The 21,083-nt window shown below is 33.0% G+C and overlaps 1 protein-coding gene across 2 annotated transcripts; it reads left to right on the plus strand.

Moving 5' to 3' along the window:
• The first annotated feature begins 7,271 nt into the window (after nucleotides 1-7,271).
• LOC126653878 (membrane protein of ER body-like protein) lies at nucleotides 7,272-19,638 on the plus strand. 2 transcript variants are annotated; one of them, XM_050347869.1, is made up of 9 exons: nucleotides 7,272-7,737; nucleotides 8,540-8,689; nucleotides 9,060-10,004; nucleotides 10,191-10,391; nucleotides 10,508-10,780; nucleotides 11,446-11,775; nucleotides 12,341-12,592; nucleotides 13,085-13,146; nucleotides 18,921-19,638. In XM_050347869.1, exons 1-9 carry the CDS (start codon nucleotides 7,494-7,496, stop codon nucleotides 19,374-19,376), a joined length of 2,913 nt encoding a protein of 970 aa, XP_050203826.1. In that variant the 5' UTR covers nucleotides 7,272-7,493; the 3' UTR covers nucleotides 19,377-19,638. The 2 variants fall into 2 exon arrangements, with proteins under 2 accessions (XP_050203826.1, XP_050203827.1); XM_050347870.2 differs by lacking the exon at nucleotides 8,540-8,689 and having other exon boundaries at nucleotides 7,275-7,737.
• The last annotated feature ends 1,445 nt before the right edge of the window (nucleotides 19,639-21,083 follow it).

Below are 21,083 nucleotides of genomic sequence, written 5' to 3' on the forward strand. Positions count from 1 at the left end.
TTTATTAACTTGGAATTTCTCATTTGGGTTTGGGCTCCAAGGGGTACCCAATTTCGTGAACGAGCTAGGAGTTACATCCTACCGTATTTACCACATGCGCGCGTCGTTCGTCCGGTCGGTCGGCCGGCCTGGCCTGGTCTGGGTGGGTGGTTGGCACTATTATTTTTTGATACATAAATAATTTTATTTTGTAACAGATTTGTATTTTGCAGATAAACCTTTGAACTGCTCATACGTTTTTGACTGTTGTAAACAATTTATTATCAAAAATGTTTTCAGTATTTATGTTCCATCTTTATGATTATCTCAACAGCTCTTTTCCTCCAGCCTATAAATACTGGTCCCTTTTTTCATTTCTAAACACACAGAAACAAAGCAAAAGAGCAATACTCAGAAAGTGTTTACAGAGCTGCTTTCACAGTGCAGCGAGAGCAGTATATTTTCAGTTGTTTTATCCTAGGGACGCTGCGGTTGCTAGTCAGCTTTGCACCATCGAGCTGTGCCGCGAAACGTCTAAAAGAGAGCGACCTAGTCCGCGACTCAGCCTCATCGTATTCCTGTTCAGTTTTAGCAATTGTTCCAACAGTTGCAACTTCAGTTTCAATAATTTCAGATTTTACAAGGTTTGCATCAACGACAACATTTCTCTTTTTTCGACGCTCAAAAGCACGAACGACTTTAGGTTTACTTGCTTTAGGCACTAAATCCTCCATCTCAGATACATCCTTAGCATTTTCCACTGAACTACGTTGCTCTAATGCATCAGGTACATTCATTTCTCCAACACCAGATGTACCTTTTTCCAACACATCAGCTTGACTCTTTAAAACGGAATCAACTAATTCAGAATCAGTCGTAACAGACGGTGCATTCTTAATAGATCCAAATTCTTTATTCCTCAGAACACCAGCAATTAAAATTTTCTGGGACATTGTTTCATCCACAGTTTTATCCACAGATTGCGAATCAGAATCTATGTTGACAGACGGTTGTCCTCTCGACGGTATATCACCAACTGACTTTCTCCCCATTATAAATATATGAAGTTAACAAACTAAATAACAAACAACAATTCAAAAGAAAAAACAGAACAGAACAATACTTAAAATTATAAATGAAATTACTATAATTAAAACACTACTAAATTAACAAAATAGATAGCCAGATTAAAAATCAACATGCAGTAAACATAAACTCATTCTAAATTAAAAAAGTGACAAATTAACAAATATATAGTCAAATTAAAAATTGATTGATAAATTAAAACCTAAATCAATTAAAACCTAAATCAATTAAAACCTAAGAATCATAACATATAAACATAAGCAAAAAAAAGTAAAAAAAAATGAAATAAATCAAATTAAAAGCAACATAAAATCACAAATAACAATTAAAACCTAACAATCAATAACATAAGAATATCAAACTAATTTAAATCTAAATCAGTTAAAACCTAAATTAATTAAAATCTAAAAATGATAAAATGTAAACATAAACCGAAAAAAGTAAACAAAAATGAAATAGAACAAATTAAAAGCAACATGTGATCACAAAATAACAATTAAAACCTCAAAATCATTAACATAAACAAAATCAAGCAAATGAATAAGAAAGAAATCAGATTAAAAACATAAAAATCAAAATGCAATTACCGGTTATTACAATAGCAAAATTAATTAAAAAGAAAATGAAACTCACAAGTATTTAACAACGAAGAAGAGCACAGTTGAGCGAGAAAGAAGCACTACAGATGATAATGCAGTGATGGAGATCGTGCGTGACAATCAGAAGAAGAAATCGTGGGGAGAAGAAAAAAAGAAACCGCTACTTTCAGAGAAAAACGAAAAAGAAACCGCCAATATCAAAGCTAAAAAAGAAGTTCGTAAAAAAGAGAAGAATTTAAAAATTTAGGTCAAGAAAGTAATAAAAGGCTGTATGAAAAGTAAAGAAAAAATTTGGCCCGTATAAAAGTTATTGGGCTAAGAAATCTCGTAAAACATATAAAAAAACCCTTTTTATTTTTAAATGTTTAGGGATATTTTGGATGTTTTGATTTTTATGGTATTTTGGTAAGGTGTCAGCTGATGTGGAGATTTGTTTAATTTTTTTTTAAAAAATGACATCTTATCAAAATTGACGGCGTTAGGGTTTCTTTTGGAAGAAATAGATTTTGCAAGCGCCGCCATAATTTTTAAGAGATTTCTTAACCGTTTTTAAAATTTAGAGGGTTTCTTGTAAGAGCCTTTAAATTTAGGCTTAATGTCTTAAAAAGACTCTGACCTTTAATCCCATTTTCAATCCTATTCTGACGTTGAAAAATTGTCAATTTTACCTCAGTTTGCCTTTAATCATTTCAATTGTACCTTAAATTATAAAATTGACTTTATTTATTTAACAAAAGTTTAATAATTTTTTTAAAAATGGTCAATTTAAAATCTAATGCAAAAAGGGTCAATTTAGAGAATTTTAGCCAAATAAAAAAAGATCAATTTTATATTTTAGGGTACAATTGTTATGAAAAAAATGCAAAATAGGATAAAATTGACAGATTTGGAACGTTAGAATTTTTTAAGACCTTAAACCCTTAAATTTAAGATACACGGGTGATTATTAGCCTCATGTCTCATTTTTAAAGACCACAAGATAAAACTCCATAAGATGGAGCATATGCATAATCTTATATAGCGCACAATGCTCACAAAAATAATTTTATATGTTTTATAATGCTCTTCCCTTTTTACAAAATTTTATAAAATTTGAGTTTTTCTAAAATACGAAAAGATAAATGTTTATTGAATAAATAGTTTACTAAAGAAAATAATTAGTTCAATCGGTTTTTTTATCCACCTCTAACTAAGAGCATTAATATGGTAGTTTTTCAATTGATTTGTATACACAAAAATGAAAAAGGATAACTTCATTTAACTATCACGTGATTTCAACTTTTGACACAAATGATCATGTAAAAAGAATTAAAGGTCATGTAGAATGATGTTTTAGCAATAAAATATCAAACTTCATTACTAAAATTAGTTAAAGGACTTTATTAATATATTTTTTTGGTGACGAGAACTCACTCTACTGAGCCGAAACTCAGTATTATTGTCAAACCCCGGGATGTGGACCGCCCGCAAGCTCATATACCTCGTAATTCCGGGCTATAATGGCCAGCAATCCAACCTCAACCACTCTATATTAAGAAAGGGCGTAGCCGGGGTTCGAACCCGCGACCTTTGGCGCCCAGATGGCTGAGGTTTAGACCACTAGACCAAACCCGTGCGGGCACTTTATTAATATCTATATCTATATCTATATATTATATAATTGAGAGGACCAACGGAGCCTTCTCATTAATTCTCACCAAATAGAGCATTCTCATCAGTTCCCACCTTTTTAAAATCACTTATTTAAATTATAATTATTTAATAAGTGTTATAATCTATATTAACTTCTAATCTCTACATATCATAGTATTCAATTATATATGAAATTCATAATAATTTTAACAAGCTCATAGTTTATATAAAATATTTTGTTTAAATTAATGCCTATTTAATAGTTGAGTTGTTAAGAAGGTGATAATTGTACAATTTGTTTAATTTATACGAATAACAATTCTGCTCTACGATAATAACAATGTTATTCTACTATTTTGATATACCAGTGAAACTAATATGGCAACAAGAAATAAGGTTTTTTTGGTTGCAGATTTCTACGCATAATGATGCGGGTAATTTATACATGAGAAATTAATTTTATTTTAATTTTAATTTTATTTTAATCATATTAAATATTTTCAAATTTAAGTTAATTGCTACAGCATGTAACTATAAGTCAATTTCGTTAGCTACAAATTATTAAAAGTTAATAAAGATATGTAAGTATGATCAGAAACCTTAATTAGCTCAAATAATGTTTAGGTTAGAAACCATGAAGCTAATTAACCATTCATCAGATTAACTGTTTATGGTACGTTCATTTTTTTATTATAATTTGCAAAAAAGTCTACCGATTTTCCAACAAAAGATCATATTCAAAAAATAAAAAGTGCAAGTTTAAATTTTTGTTCATTCCATTTAAAAAATGAGTATAGTGGAAATTGAAAATTACGAAATTAGATTAAATTGCTAATCTTAAAAATTTAGAGTATAAAATCAAAAATAAAAAAGATAGTATATTTTTGAATAATTAGACTTTAGTATATGTTAACAAACTGGATTGTTAATTGTAACTGTATACCTATTTAACAATGAAAAATCATAATACAAAATACATATTTAAAAAAAATACATTGTAATTAACCGTTTAAATATATGTGAATATTTAATAAAATCTGATTTGTGTTTTTAAAAAAATTATAAAAAAATAATAATTTAAGTATTAAAAAATAAATAAATTATTAGAATTAATTTAAGATATAATTAGGTAAAATCAATTTAATTTTAACATATTTTTATTTACTTTTACATATAGAATTTGTTTGGATACAATTTCATTAGTAATATGTAATAAAATAATCAAACTATTTATAATATGAAAAATCAGAAAATACATCTGAAATAATATTTTTTAAATTTATATATTTATATTATTAAGTGGACCAAAAGACACTCTTATGAATTCTCAACTTAAAAAAAAACAATTATTTAATATTTAATTTTTTTTATAACTAAATAATTTTCATTAGTGTCTAACTTAAATAAAATACTTATGGTAAGTATTTTCATGATTTTTTTGTTAAATATAATATCAATTAGATTTCGTGCAAATGCACGGGTTTACGACTAGTTAATAAAGTATAATTTAGTTACTCAGCTAATTTCAGTTCAAACTAGTCTAAATATAAATAAATTATATTATTATTTTAAAAAAACAAAAAAAACTTTAAATAAATAATTAGTATAGTTTATTCATATAATTTTTTATATTTTTATTTTTATTTAAATTAATATAGACTAAAATAAATTGAGCAATTATAGTTTATTTTATTTATAATATTAGTTAAATCTTTTTTATTAAAAGATATACATTTATTAAAAGAAAAATGGGAATTATTTTACTAAAAAATTATTTTACTAAAAAATTATTTTACAGAACGTTTTATGATGTAAATGTTTTTACTTTATAATTTGTGTTAAAAGTTGGTCCAACATATATAAAATTATTATTTTTAGTTGACAATATCAACGAGGGAAGGCAATCCCAAAATAACATGTGGAGTGGAATGTAGCAATAAACAAAAGTTTATTGTCATGACTTATAAAGATCATTAGTTGTATGAAAAAATATCTTTAGCTGCAGCCGCGAATCGCTGATGCTTGCTTAACTAATATGCATCAAGTTTGGCGCTCAAGTGTTTTCAAGTTAATTTGTATGCACAAGGCGAATGAACTTGACACGAAAGATCAAATACGTTCAATTTCATGAACTAAATTAGAGTGACGATGTTAAAAATTAAGGAGTTAGCTTTTAAAAAATTAAATTATGCCAAAGAAAAGATCTCTCTTTTCTCCAACCGCACCACCCATAACTAGTTGACCATGATAAGTAATGAAATAAATTTCTCATCTACATCTGATTTCTATTTTATTTATAGATAATAACTATAATTTTTTTTTTATTTTTTAACATGTGATTGGTTTGAATTTGTGTACAAGTGTGAATCTGTGATGTATAACAATTAAAGCCTTCAGCTGAGTAGTATGGTCATGCAGTTTAAATAATAATAATACTAAAGTATCAGCATATCAGATGTTTAGTGGTTTCTAGTTGGCACTGAGATAAGCTTTGAACGGTTCAATTTTTTTTAATATTTTTCTTACAAAAAATAGCTGCATTATTTGCTGTTTCCATAAATGTTATGACTATAAATTACTAGAATATATGAATATTTATATTTATTTATGTAGAGTGAAAGAGAAAGGTTGCTATATTTTCTTAATGAGACCAAAAAAATAAATAAATTACAGAACCATATACATGATCCAACTTCTTTTAATGTAATGAAAAATATACATGTATATCTAAGAGACTTCATCAATATAACTAAATTAACAATTAATGAAACTAAATGAAGTGAACAATTAATTTTATAAATGATAGTTATTTCGTGATTTAATATCAATTAATTATTAATTGATAATAATTAATATTGAGCTAATTACTTTCTATTTGACAAAAAAATACTTTCTATGTAATATTTTAAATTCTTTTATCTTAAATTATAAATATTCAATTATTATTTAAGTGATCAAATATCACTAGAGGCAGAGCCGGGATTACAAATTCGAAAGGATAGGGAAAATATGTAAAAATTAAAATTTAATGACCATTTTTTTTTTATAAAAATAGGAGTTGGACATTGTGCTAGCTCTGCATTTGAATGTCACATGTCTATTCTCATCAGCAGTCGGAATTAATTTAAGGGGGGCCAAATTATATAAAAGTTTAAAATTAATAACTACATTTATATAAATAAAAAAAGGTCAAGGATATTTTCAAAAAAAAAAAAGTTGAGAGGGGCCAATTATGTAAAAATCTAACTTAATGATAATACTCTTTTGGAAAATAACAAAATTAAAGGGCCTTTTAAAGCCAAAAAAAAAAGACAAGTTGGGAGGGTCTTATATATATTTTTTTTCTAAAATAAATTAATCTCGTAATATTGTATTTGTCATAGTATGTCTATCAATATTCTCTAGTAAAATTAAATACCATGAAAAAGAACTAACTAACTAATAAAACTAAGTAAGAACTAAATACTAGTAATAATTAATGAAATTAAAAAATGTATAGACTACCTAATGAAATGTAACATAAATAAGGCTTAATTACTTAAAACTCACTCACCTTGAACTTTTTTTTCGTTTATACCCTGACCTAAGAAAAAATTCATTTATACCCTAACGTATGTATTTATGTTTCACCTCTACCCCGAGGCACTAAATTAACCTCTTTTCATTAGAAAAAAAATTTAAAACAGTTCTTCATTTTCAACCTTAGCTAATTAGAGATTAATTAGAAATGAATTTTTCTCTAAATGAAGGACTATTTTAAACTTTCTTTTAGATGAAAAGAGGTTAATTTAATACCTCGGGTAGAGGTGAAACATAAACGCATACGTCAGGGTATAAACGAAAAAAAAGTTCAAAGTGGGTGGTTTTTAAGTAATTAAGCCCATAAATAATGCTACACCGGAGCAGTTTAGCTTAAAAGTGAGATTTGTTAAGCAAGAAAAGCATGTTTCCCTTGTGTCTTAAAACAAAAATTGTCTGAACATAGTGGTTGGCTTATCAGTACAGTCAATTATGACACAGTCATAGAGAGACAAAAACCAACAATTATTTTTTATTGTTTTTCCTTTTTTGGATCTTAAAAACGGCGACCCACTCTATAAATATCACCAACTTTAGATGTGAACCCACCATTTCCCACATTTTTTAACTGTCTAATCTCTTTGCCCATCATTCACGTTTTGAAACGAGCGCCTAATCATGGAGGCCCGTCAACTGAATTTTCCGTACGAGGATGAGGCGGAGCTGGTGGAGGAGGAGGATGTGGTGGCTCTGCAGCGGAGGCACCGCGTCAGCAACGGCGGGAATGAGAATAATGGAAATGGCTGTAGTAAAAATGGAGATGAGTTTGAGCATGAGTCTGAGCGTAAAGAAAATGGAGAGAGTGAGACTGATAATAAGCTTATGCACAGTCATAATAGCGTTTACTTTGACGAACTTCTTGGTAATTTCTTCTGCATTTGCTCAGATTATTTATTTTTTATTTCTTGCTTCGGATTTTTCTTGATTATATGAGAATTGCGTAGCATGTTGTTGTAAAATGGACCCATAAGTTGGTTTTTCTTAGAGATTATTGTTCTGTTGTTTATCTTAGTCCACTTGAATCTATGTTTGTGGACTTTTAATCAACTTTTGGTAAGATGATTTAAGCTTATGTTAGTGTTATGTTTAGCATGGATGATTTTGGAGATCTATAAAGTTTGAATCTGCTTAATTGGTGGAAGCGTTGACTAGCTTTAGGTAGTCAACTACTTGTATCCATGATTAGCTTTAGTGCAGGAATGTAATTTTGCAAGTGAATTTTCTTGATTATTTAGACTCACAATGGGATTTGACTTATGAATTCAAAATCCAAATATTTCTAAAAACCGGCATAGCTTACATTAATTTGCCGTAGGATTTGATTAAACGTTTCCTGAATCTTTATGATATGTAGCACAAATATAGATACAGGAAATGGGGTATGTTTGGTATTATTTTAAGGTTTCCTATGTTAAAATGAAGTGTCGCGTTCAAAACGCTAAGTTTCCGACACGTTTTTGAAAGAAAAAACGTTGATTAAATGAAGCGTGCTACATAGTCTTTATGAAAGATAGGAAGTTGGAAATGGTAAATTGAGGGTCATTAATCTTTATAGCATGATCATCTCATCTCGAAAATTTAAGTGTTCTTGTTTCTTTCTTTTGTATGTGAAAATTTAGTGTTTCCAGAATATTTGTGTCATTTTACCTTGTTTTGGACTGAAGGAAAATGGAAATGTCGCCACTGCAACTGGAACTACGGCATGGGAAGTCCATTGACTAATCTTAATGAGACTATTAGTGGGTACTTGAACATGCCGATGAATTTCAAAACCCTTAATCAACAAGGACCGTGTTTCATTCTTGAAACTAAAGGTCAGTAGATGTCGAGATTTCTTAGGAGAATACTATCATTTAGTGTTAGTAAAATGCAGCTTGCAGACATCCCGGGGTTTGACAATGATATTGAGTTTCGGCTCAGTCCTCGTCACCAAAAAAAAAATGCAGCTTGCAGTCCTTTAAAATAGAGAAATAGTATTGCTTTGGTATATGTTTTTTATGTTAAAATCAACTGTGATATATCTGATAGCCATTGATTGAACTACTTATAGATTCATAACTTTGACAGAAGCCTTTTCTATCTTTGAATCTGTTTTATTTCATAATTCTGCGATTATCAATGCGTATATGTTGTTGCCGTATAATTCATGAATGAAATGTTAAGATGCTGCTTGATTGCTTTCAGGTACTGAATCCCTTGATGGAGTTCTTGAAACAGAAGACAGTAGTCTGAAAAATTCTACTTCTGAGACGAAGTCCGAATATGCAGATGTCCATAAAAATAATGGGAACACTCCAAAAAGTCTGATTGAGGGAATGAATGACCAAAGTGGGGAAACTTTGGACAACAAAGTGATTTCTAATTCAAGTTTAACACCTTTAGAGGAGTCACATGAAGAAGAAAACTTAAGACCTGAATCTGTTAACAATGAAATGAATGACCATAGCAAGGAAATTTCGGACGAGAAAGGATTTTCTCATTCAAGTTTAACACCTTTAGAGGAGTCGCATGAAGAAGAAAACTTAAGATCTGAATCTGTTGACAATGAAATCAGTCTAGCAAGAGATTTTGACTGGGTAGAAGAATTTGAAAATAATGTGGAGATTCAGGAAAGTCTGGTCAAGGGAATGATTGACCAAAGCAGAGAAATTTTGGACAACACCGGGTTTTTAACTTCAAGTTTAACACCTATAGAGGAGACACATGAAGAAATAAACTTAAGATCTAAATCTATTAACAATGAAATTAGTGTAGCAGAAGATTTTGACTTAGTAGAAGAAGTTGACCAGGGAGACACAGAATTTGATGTTGAGAAGGTGCTGCATAAGCAAAATACTCATGATTTGTATTGTCCAAACTGTCACTCTTGCATTACCAGACGGGTTATTCTTCGTAGAAGAAAAGCAAAAATTCGAAATGCACATCGTAAACCAAAGAACAGTAAATCTGAGAAAATATCTCAGTCTGAGTTAGATGCCAATATTGCCAATTCAACCACTATTGAAATTCAGGACACAGTTGGCATTCGGTCAATTAGTAATGAAGCACCTTTGGCTAATGCTTCTGATAATGACAAGGATCCAGAGGTATTCAGATGCTTAGCCTGCTTCAGCTTTTTCATGCCTACAGGTACTAACTTTATCCCTGCTCGTCGAAGGACTAATCTTTCTGTTTGCCTTTTCACTTTCATAGCAATATTTTCTGCTTTTGTGATTAAGAATGTTAATTCTTGATGGGCTCTAGAAATATTAGGAATTATTAATATTCCCATGTTTATAAATGCATGTCAATTGTTAATAATTCTACTTTAAACAGGAGATGGCTTTAAGTTGTTTCGGCTTTTTGGAGACAGCTCTGCGAATGAAACTGTGCAAAATGTTCAAAGGACCACCACTGCAACCACCACCGCAACTACCACTGCAACCAGCAGAAATTGGTTCTTTAATATGTTTGCAACCGGTGACAAGAAAATGTCGTCGGAGCAAGCTATAGAGAAGAAGATAACTATCAAACAAGGTACTGTCTGGATCCCAATCCTCTTGAAGATTTTGGTCCCATCTGAGCTTAGAAGTAGCTCTGAATTGGGGATTAAGCAGCTAGTATGATTAATCAATTCAACTTTTTGGCAGCAGGAAATGAGACGGAGGCTGATCAAAATGGTCTTATATCTTCCATTGCTTCTCCACTGGTGGGACTGGTAAATGACTTGGAGACGGCATCTCTAGAAACTAGAAAGGAGCTTGTGAATTCTTCAACTCAAGATGGTAAATATCTTCAAATTGCATCTACCAGTGTGGAAGTGAAGTCAGATAAGTCTGTAAATTGGTCAACAGAAGATGGTAAATATCTCGAAACAGCCAGCACGGCAATGAAATCAGACAATGCAACCGCAACACTCAACACAGGTATTGGATAAACTTTTCTTCTTGGGTTGTGAACACATGCAAAGATGATTGAATCTTTATGATGTTATTCTGTCTATTGTTAAATTAACATTCTAGGAAAAGACTCATAGCAAGAAGGATATCATCATTTGTTTATGTTCATAATCATGATTGTAATTTATGGGCATCAAGTATTTTACAGCCTACCTTTTTCTTCTGTTAGCTTGTATATTTCAGCATTCAGGACTGACCTAAACACTTTAACATTAGTTGTTATCTTGCTTATACCAATGTTCTCATTTTCTTCTACCACCTTTATGGCTTAAATGACCGTTAAATGTATTTCTCGCTTCTACTCTTTTTATGGTGAATTTGTAGTTAGCGATTTTGGCATGTGCATCTTTTGTTCATGAAATTGTTTACTTAACCTTCCTTCATCCTTTTCAAGTTTGATATCTATGATGGTTCATCATCAAATCAATGTGAAGTCCTGCGTACTATGTATTTGATCATTAAATTTATCGGTCCATGAGCGTGTTCCTTTAAAAACTGTAAATAGTTTGGTTTGGCGGCATCGAAGTTAAATTATACTTGTTTAATATATTTAAGGACCTTATACATGTATTGCTGCTTTTAACTATACTGTTGTGGACCCTGTTAAAAATTGAACTCATAATACTCTACAGGTACGATTTTACATCAAGATCAGAATGGGCATTCATCAGCAACCGTTCCTAGTGTTGTGGTTAACATTGGAGAAGATGCTGAAGATACCTCATTGGGTCCTATGCAAGCTGGAACGAATATTTCGATGTCTTCAAATTCCAGCCATCATGAACAGGCCTCATCAATACTAGCCACTCCACTGCCAACTAAGTTGTTTGGTGAAGGACTAAATAGTTCAACTTTCGTCGGCCATGAAACTAGAACAGATACGTATTCTTCAAGCCAAACAACTTCAATATCGAAAACTACAGTAGGAGAGGCAGCAGATGGGTCTGTCGAAAAGAACACAGGTATGTATAAGATTTCAGGCTTTTGCTGGAAATGATATGCATAATTAGCTTTTAATTGCAGATAAATTGTCTCAAAAGTCAAAAAATTATCCTTAGGTTATGGTTTTCTCCTAAAGTAATCCTTCAGATTTTTCCTGTCACATAATCAGTGTTGCAAGAAAACGAGGAGATGGTGAAACAGAAAAGGGAAAAACTAATTTTTACAGAATAAGTTATAAATATAAATTTTTGGAGTTTCAAAAACGTTTCCAAAAATGACTACAAGTTTCTGTGCAACATTACATGTAACCTTATTGTTGATGGATTAAAGCTTTTTAACTGTGGGTGTATGCACCTGACGAGTAAGTGCTCGAGGCATTTTCGAGTGTTTTACACTTGAATGAAGAATGACACATGGTATAATTTATTAATATTAATATGTATATACATGAGGACATATCCCCACAGTGACTGCTCAATAATTGCTAAATGCTTAATACTTAATGCTCATGTTACTTAATTTTTTGTTATCCGCAGCCATAGGCTTCTTTCTGTTAATTTCTTTCGACATGAATATACAATGCAGAGCACGATGTGACGATTGTTGTTGAAACACGGCAAGTGGAACATTCAAGTTCTCACACGACAGAAAATATTGATGGTTCTTCAACAGAAACCACGAGCTTGCTGCAAAGCGGGAACCAGACACATCCAAGAGAACAAAGAGGTGGTGGAATTTCTGTGGAAATTTTGAAAAGCATTGTATATGGTGGTTTAATAGAATCTATCACAAGTCTTGGTGTTGTATCATCTGCTGCTGGTGCCGGTTCTGCCACATGTAAGTATCATACTCGAAATGTGTATCCTGAAACAATCAATTTATTTTCTACTGGTGATCAAAGAACCGGGACAGGCAGCTGAATCGCAGACCGGCCAGCTGTCTGGTCCAACTATCTCTTAAGAACCAAAATTCTGGTCCAATCAACCTGATTGGACCAGCATATCCGGACTGAAATAGAGGACTGGACTGAATCGGCTGAAACAGAAAACGACTGAACCGGTTGAACCCAAAAAAACAAACTGAACCGGTTGAACAGGCCAGCTTCTTGGTTTTGGACAATTTTGCCCTGAATTTCTTGATATTGGGCCATGAAAATTGCTAAGAGAGACATAAACCATATAAGCTGGGGCCAATTTCTTTTCTTACAATTTTACTCAACCGGTTCAACAGGCCACACCAGTTCGGTTACCTGTTCGTTTTAAAAAAGCCATTTTCTACAATGAAGAACAACTATCACTGTACTAATTCAAAACCTTATTATTTTTGCAGTGAATATTGTAGCTCTGGGATTGGCAAATTTGATTGGTGGACTTATCATGATTGTTCACCATGTAAGTAATATTTCATACAGTTTGTTATGTTACCTTGAATTTAGTCAAGCCCATTAGACTAGCCCAAGTCCACTATTTCAACTTGGAGAGCAAGGATCAATCTTGTCCATTCAAATTGACTTGGAGAGCAAGTTGTAATCCTAGCCATATACTACTACTTGGTGACCAAGTTTAGTTTGCTATATATACACTAGCAAATTGGTGGAGTAAGACATGGAGAAAAACAAATAGCAATAGCATTTGGGAAACACTTGAGTGAGGTCTTTCTTTTAGGTATTAGTAAAATACTCTTTTAGTCCCTAGAGTTATTTTACTAGTACATTTAGAGAGTTACACTATTTTAGTGTTATTTGGGGTATGGGTTTTTGAGTGATATTCTCCATTTGTACTCCTATTCTCATATAGTGGATTTTACTTCTCTTTCGCCCGTGGAGTAGGCTTACGCCGAACCACGTAAATCATTTGTGTCTATTTTATTTCTCTAGTTTGTCGTTTATATTCCCGAATAAATATTCTTCCGCATCAACAACCCTTACAAACTGGTATCGGAGCTGTTATTATATTTCTTCGGGGATTACTATGGCGTCGACAAAATTTGATATTGAGAAATATGATCGCAGTATGAGTTTTGCCCTATGGCAAGTTAAGATGCGTGCGCTCTTGACACAAAATGGCTTGCAGAAAGCACTTCATGGAAAGGATAAGTTACCAGCCACTATGACAGAAGAACAAAAGCAGGAGTTAGATGAAAAAGCTCTAGCTGCCATTCAGTTATGCTTGTCAAATGAGGTTTTGCGAGAAGTCATACATGAGCAGACTTCAGCAGATTTGTGGGAAAAGCTTGAATCGCTTTTCATGACAAAGAACCTCACCAGCAAGCTTGTTGTGAAGCATCGTATGCATATGCTCAATATGGCAGAAGGTACATCTCTAAAATCTCATCTTGATGATTTCACATCCATCTTGATGGATTTGGAAAATTTAGAGATTAAGTATGAAGAAGAGGATCAAGCCCTTATGTTGCTTCGTTCGTTACCTCCATCCTATAAGCATTTTCGTGACACTTTAATTTTCAGCAAGCAGACGCTGACTGTTGAAGAGGTAAAATCGTCACTGTTTTCAAAAGAACTTATGGATAATGAGCTTATTGGTAGCAGCAGAGATAGTCCTGCCGATGGACTTATCGTTCGAGGAAGATCCTACAATAGAGAGTCTACCAGCAGTAGTCATGCAAGGTCTAGATCCAAATCTAGACATAGAAATCTGACTTGTAATTACTGCAAGAAGAAAGGGCACATTAAAGTTGATTGCTTTAAGTTGAAAAATAAGCAAAAGGATCATAAAACTCCGGAGAAACCCGCTGAAGCCAACATAGTCGAAAATGAGGTTCAATGTGATGTTTTCACAGTCACTGACAACAAAGCTATGTCCATGAAAGGGTGGATTTTAGATTCTGGTTGTTCATTTCATATTTGTCTTAACAAAGATTGCTTCTCCACTTATGAACCGGTTAATAGTGGAGTTGTCTTGATGGGAAATGATCAACCGTGCAACGTTGTTGGTATTGGTTCAGTCAAAATAAGGATGCACGACGGTGTAGTTAGAACTTTGACTGAAGTGCGACATGTTCCTGATATGTCAAAGAACCTTATTTCTTTATCCACTTTAGATCTTGGTGGTTGTAAGTTCGTTGGCGGTGATGGCGTTTTGAAGGTTGTGAAAGGTGCCTTAGTAGTGATGAAAGCTCGTCAAATTGGTAGATTGTACGTGTTGCAAGGATCTACTGTTACTGGCACAGCTGCTGTATCATCCTCCATGTCAGATTCAGATGTCACCAGATTATGGCACATGAGGCTGGGACATATGAGTGAGAAAGGTTTGACAATGCTGAGCAAGAGAGGACTTCTTTCTGGTCAAAGTACATCCAAGTTAGAGTTTTGTGAACAATGTCTCTTTGGAAAGCAAAAGAGAATCAGTTTCAGCTCAGGGGTTCATAGAACTAAAGGTACTCTTGATTACATCCATTCAGATCTTTGGGGACCAGCACGAGTTCTTTCTAAAGGTGGTGCTCGATACCTGCTAACCTTTATTGACGACTACTCCAGGAAGGTATGGGTTTACTTTCTAAAGCATAAAAGTGATGTGTTTGTCACTTTCAAGCAGTGGAAGGCTTTAGTGGAAAAACAAACTGAAAAGAACATTAAACGCCTTCGCACTGATAATGGCTTGGAGTTTTGTGATGGCGATTTCAATAAATTTTGTAAAGATGAAGGCATTGTTAGACACCTTACAGTTAGAGGCACTCCACAGCAGAATGGCGTGGCCGAGAGGATGAATAGAACCTTGATGGAAAAGGTTCGTTGCATGCTATCCAATTCTGGACTATCAAATGATTTTTGGGCCGAAGCAGCTTCTACAGCGTGCTACTTGGTAAATCGTTCTCCCAATGCTTCAATTAACTGTAAAACTCCAGAAGAAGTATGGTCTGGTCACCCGGCTGATTATTCAGAGTTGAGGATATTTGGATGTCCTGTCTATGTTCATGTCAATGAAGGCAAGTTGGAGCCTAGATCTAAAAAGGGTATATTCATTGGCTACCCTTATGGTGTAAAAGGATACAAGGTCTGGTTATCTGATCCAAAGTCTCCTAAGTCTATAATCAGCAGGGATGTTGTGTTTAATGAATCATTTATGCTTCACCCGAAAAAGGAGTCTTCTAATCCTTCTACGGGTGCAGAAAACACAAGCAGGCGAGTGGAAGTTGAAGTGGAGAATACAAATGCTCCGCAAAATGATCCACAACCAGATCCAGTTGAAGTTCCTATTTCAGATGAGGCAAACGAGTCACCAGAAGTGGAAGACTATTCAATTGCCAAAAATAGGGGCATGAGAACGAGAACTCAATCAGTGCGGCTTAATGATTATGTTACTTATGCACTAGCAACAGCAGAAGAAACAGATGGATTTGGTGATCCATCAACTTATTCAGAAGCCATTAGATGTCCAGATTCTGCCAAATGGATAGTTGCTATGCAGGAAGAGGTGGAGTCTCTTCATAAGAATAAAACTTGGACTTTGGTCAAGCCGCCTAAAGATAAGAAAATTGTTGGCTGCAAATGGGTCTTCAAAAGGAAAGATGGCATCTCAGGTGTTGAAAATGCTAAGTACAAAGCACGATTGGTTGCAAAGGGCTATAGTCAGGTACATGGAGTTGATTTCAATGATGTTTTTTCACCTGTTGTTAAACATAGCTCTATTCGTGTTTTGCTTGCTTTGGTTGCTACGCATAATCTAGAGCTCGAGCAATTAGATGTTAAAACTGCTTTCCTACATGGTGAACTCGAGGAAATAATTTATATGCAACAACCTGATGGTTTTGAAATTGAAGGCAAGGAAGACCATGTTTGTTTGTTGAGGAAATCCTTATATGGTTTGAAGCAGTCTCCTCGACAATGGTATAAGCGGTTTGATTCCTTTATGGTGAACCACAACTATTTCAGGAGCCAATACGATAGTTGTGTGTACTTCAAAAGGTGTGCAGATGGCTCATTTGTATACTTATTGCTCTATGTTGATGATATGCTTATTGCAGCTAAAGATATGCGTGAGATCAACAAATTGAAATTAGAGCTAAGTGGTGAATTCGAGATGAAAGATTTGGGAGCGGCTAAAAAGATTTTAGGCATGGAGATCCAGAGAAACAGAACTACAGGGAAACTCTATTTGACTCAAAAGAGTTTTGTTGAGAGAGTTTTGGAGCGTTTTGGGATGAAAAATGCTAAGCCTGTAAGTACTCCACTTGCTGCTCATTTTAGACTTTCTGCTGAAATGTCACCACAGTCGAAGGAAGATATTGAGTATATGTCACATGTTCCTTACTCAAGTGCTGTTGGCAGTCTCATGTATGCTATGGTGTGTACTCGTCCTGATATTGCTCATGCAATTAGTGTTGTTAGTCGATATATGTCGAATCCTGGTAAAGAACACTGGCATGCAGTAAAATGGATTTTGAGATATTTGCGAGGCACTGCCAATTTTAATTTGGAATTTGGAAGAAGCAAAGATCCTGTTGTCGGTTATGTTGATTCGGATTATGCTGGTGATCTTGATAGAAGAAGATCAATTACAGGATATGTATTTGCTCTTGGTGATACTGCCATTAGTTGGAAAGCTACTTTGCAATCTACAGTAGCTTTGTCCACTACAGAAGCTGAATACATGGCAGTTGTTGAGGCTATTAAAGAAGCCATTTGGCTAAGAGGTTTACTTATCGAGCTCAGTTCGGATTCAAAGGTGATTGTTGTCCATTGTGATAGTCAAAGTGCTATTCACTTGACTAAAGATCAGATGTTTCACGAGAGGACAAAGCATATTGATGTGAAGTACCACTATGTTCGCGATATTATCTCAGAGGGTAATATTATTGTTAAGAAAATTGGTACAGAAGACAATCCAGCTGACATGTTAACTAAATCTCTTCCGGTGAGCAAGTTCAAGCATTGCTTGGACTTGATTGGTATTTTTTATTGAGTAGCCCTAAAGGGCTTACTTGGAGAAAGTGAAGTAAAGTTTATATGTTGAGAAGAAATTCAAGGTAAGGTAGAGAATTGTTATGTTACCTTGAATTTAGTCAAGCCCATTAGACTAGCCCAAGTCCACTATTTCAACTTGGAGAGCAAGGATCAATCTTGTCCATTCAAATTGACTTGGAGAGCAAGTTGTAATCCTAGCCATATACTACTACTTGGTGACCAAGTTTAGTTTGCTATATATACACTAGCAAATTGGTGGAGTAAGACATGGAGAAAAACAAATAGCAATAGCATTTGGGAAACACTTGAGTGAGGTCTTTCTTTTAGGTATTAGTAAAATACTCTTTTAGTCCCTAGAGTTATTTTACTAGTACATTTAGAGAGTTACACTATTTTAGTGTTATTTGGGGTATGGGTTTTTGAGTGATATTCTCCATTTGTACTCCTATTCTCATATAGTGGATTTTACTTCTCTTTCGCCCGTGGAGTAGGCTTACGCCGAACCACGTAAATCATTTGTGTCTATTTTATTTCTCTAGTTTGTCGTTTATATTCCCGAATAAATATTCTTCCGCATCAACAACCCTTACACAGTTTGTGTAATATTAATAAAGGAGAAAGGATCAATTCAATCCCTCAGCTTGTGTTAAAAATCTCAAAGGAGTTATTTTTGACAACACAGCTTGTCCAGTTTGAATCATTTCAACCCCTCGGTTTGAGAAACACGCGCAATTAAATCAATATTTAAGCTCCGGGATTGAATTGATCCAAATTGATTGTCAGAAAACGTTGAGAATGACTTATAGAGTGAATTAATCCTTTGTTCAAAAGTTGAAATACAGTTTTTTCTGTTTTCTGTTTTCTGTTTTTCCCATTTCTCAACATAGATCATTGAGATGAAAACTATAATGGATCAATTTAATCCCTCAACTTGTATTAAAATCTCAAAAAAGTTATTTTCGATAAGTTTTGACAGGTTAACCCACAACTTGTCCAATTTGAATCATTTCAACCCCTTTGCAATTAAATTAATATTTAAGCTCCGGGATTAAATTGATCCAAATTGAATAAGTTTTGGATTAAATTATCAGAATATGTTGAAAATGACTCATAAAGTGAATTAACCCTGTGTTCAAAATTTGAAATACAGTTTGTTCTGTTTTCTGTTTTTTCCATTTCTTAACATATTAACCTTACATTGTCAAAAAAAAAAAAATAACTTGCAATTCATATATCTTTCAGCTCATGGAGATGAAAAGAGAACGCTCCGGTGAGTCTTCCCAACCAGACCGGTACCAAGAAACGCTAGGTCGACGAGAGAGGTTTTCACTTCATGCACCAGTAGCCATTTTATCATTCCTCATATTCGGAATGTTACCTCCCGTCCTCTACGGCTTCTCATTCCGTAAAACTGATGATAAGGACCTCAAGCTAGTTGTTGTCGGAAGTGCTTCGCTTGTATGCATTTTTTTCCTAGCTATTGGAAAGGCTCATGTTAGGCCGAGGCCATCCAGATCATATATCATCACCATACTCTACTTTCTGACCATAGGATTAATGTCCTCCGGTGCTTCTTACGTAGTCGGCGACCTGATCAGTAAGTTTGTCGAGAGAGTCGGTTGGTTCAACTCCGATTTAGCACCCACCATGGTGGCTCCAGAAAGAATACCAGCTGAGCTAGGATGGGCATCCTATTGAGTTACTGAGGCGGACAAAGTTCAAATTCAGTTTGATATTTTAGTTGGCTTGGTTTGGTTTGATAATGAAAACTCCAAAACTCGTTGAAGAAAACTAAATCCAAACCGAATTAGTTGGATTACCTTTGATTTAGTTTAACTTGGTTTGGTTTTTTTGTCGGTTTGATAGTGAAAACGTCAAAACTGATTGGACTTCTGAAGAAAATTAAAATCGAACCGAATTAGAAGGATAAATTTCATTCAGTTTGATTTTTTGTTCGGTTTCATTATGTGCCAAACCTAGTTGTATGTAATGTTATTTTATCTTTTAATGTTGCCAGATTGTTGTTTAATAGGTTTTGTTGTTGATTTCAACTAGGAAATCAGGATAGGAATAAATAAAAACGTTCAGATTTTGAGAAAACTGATCAATTGTGGATCTAAACAAATAAAGGGGTTTTTATACAAATATCGGAAAAATAGAAAATATTAAAAAAAATACTACATCAAAATTCTCTTTACAAACAATACTAACTATTTACAAAAATACGATTTTCATTCAGTACAAATTTCGTATACATTCAATATAAATTTCGTATTTAAATCAAATAATATACATATAAAATAAAAATTGTATATAATCTATATATAATATGAATTATATACATTTTTTAAAGAAAATTCAAATATGAGAATATCATATCTGAAATTTCAAATATAAAATTTCATATATGATATTACAAATTCGACAAGCGACGCTACTGTGGAGGCTGGCGAGCGCGAGGATGTGAAGAAATGGCGAGTGGCGGCATGGTGGAGCAGCGGACGGCGACGGCGTGGAGGAGCTGGCGAACAGCGAGGCAGCAAACACATGACAAAAGACGACGAGGAGGTTTATAAGGTGAAGATTGCTGATGGTAGTGGACATTAATGGAGGAAGAGAAAGAATTTAGCGTTTGAAGAAAATAAAAATTAAAGAAGATGATTAGACAATATTTTTATAAATACTAGTTTCGCATTACGTGCTATGCACGTGGCTCGTAACGTAACTCGTCAATGAATATAATAGTAAATTTATTATAATTATATTAATTTTTTATTTATAATTAATATTAAATTAGTTAAGAATTTTTGTAAAAGTAAATATAATATATTCGGTTATCAAATTTGTTCCATACTGAATTTATTCTTATTTTGGTTTTATAATAACCATAATTAAATAATTAATTTAATTTTATTAATAATATCTTTAAAAATAATAATAAGATAGAAATTTAAATAATAATATACTGACCAAATACAATATTTTAATTTTGTAGTTCAATCAAACTAAAAGATAGGTATTCCTACTAATTTGGAGACAATTTAGTTATTTTTTACATATTAAAACTAAATTGGAGATAAGTTAGCTACCTATTCTAATTAGGACTTTAATTACAATAGTGATTAATTAAACTAATTAGGTAATGACTATAAAACCTTTATTTAATACTAAACTGAAAAGGATTATTCGGTAAATTTGTCTGTCCCCCCCCCCCCCATCCGTGCTTTTATATATAGTATAGATTTTTGAAAAAATAGTATTATTTGTAAAGAGAAAAATAAAGTAGTATTTTTATAAATATTTTATCTTTTTATAATATAAGATGTAAATTTATCAAGTATGACAGCTGTATGAATCGCACTAAAAAGATAAAATATAAATTGTGTCACAAACTAAAGGAAAACA

The sequence above is a fragment of the Mercurialis annua genome, linkage group LG6, assembly GCF_937616625.2.
Source record: "Mercurialis annua linkage group LG6, ddMerAnnu1.2, whole genome shotgun sequence".
In the NCBI taxonomy this organism is placed as follows: Eukaryota; Viridiplantae; Streptophyta; class Magnoliopsida; order Malpighiales; family Euphorbiaceae; genus Mercurialis; species Mercurialis annua.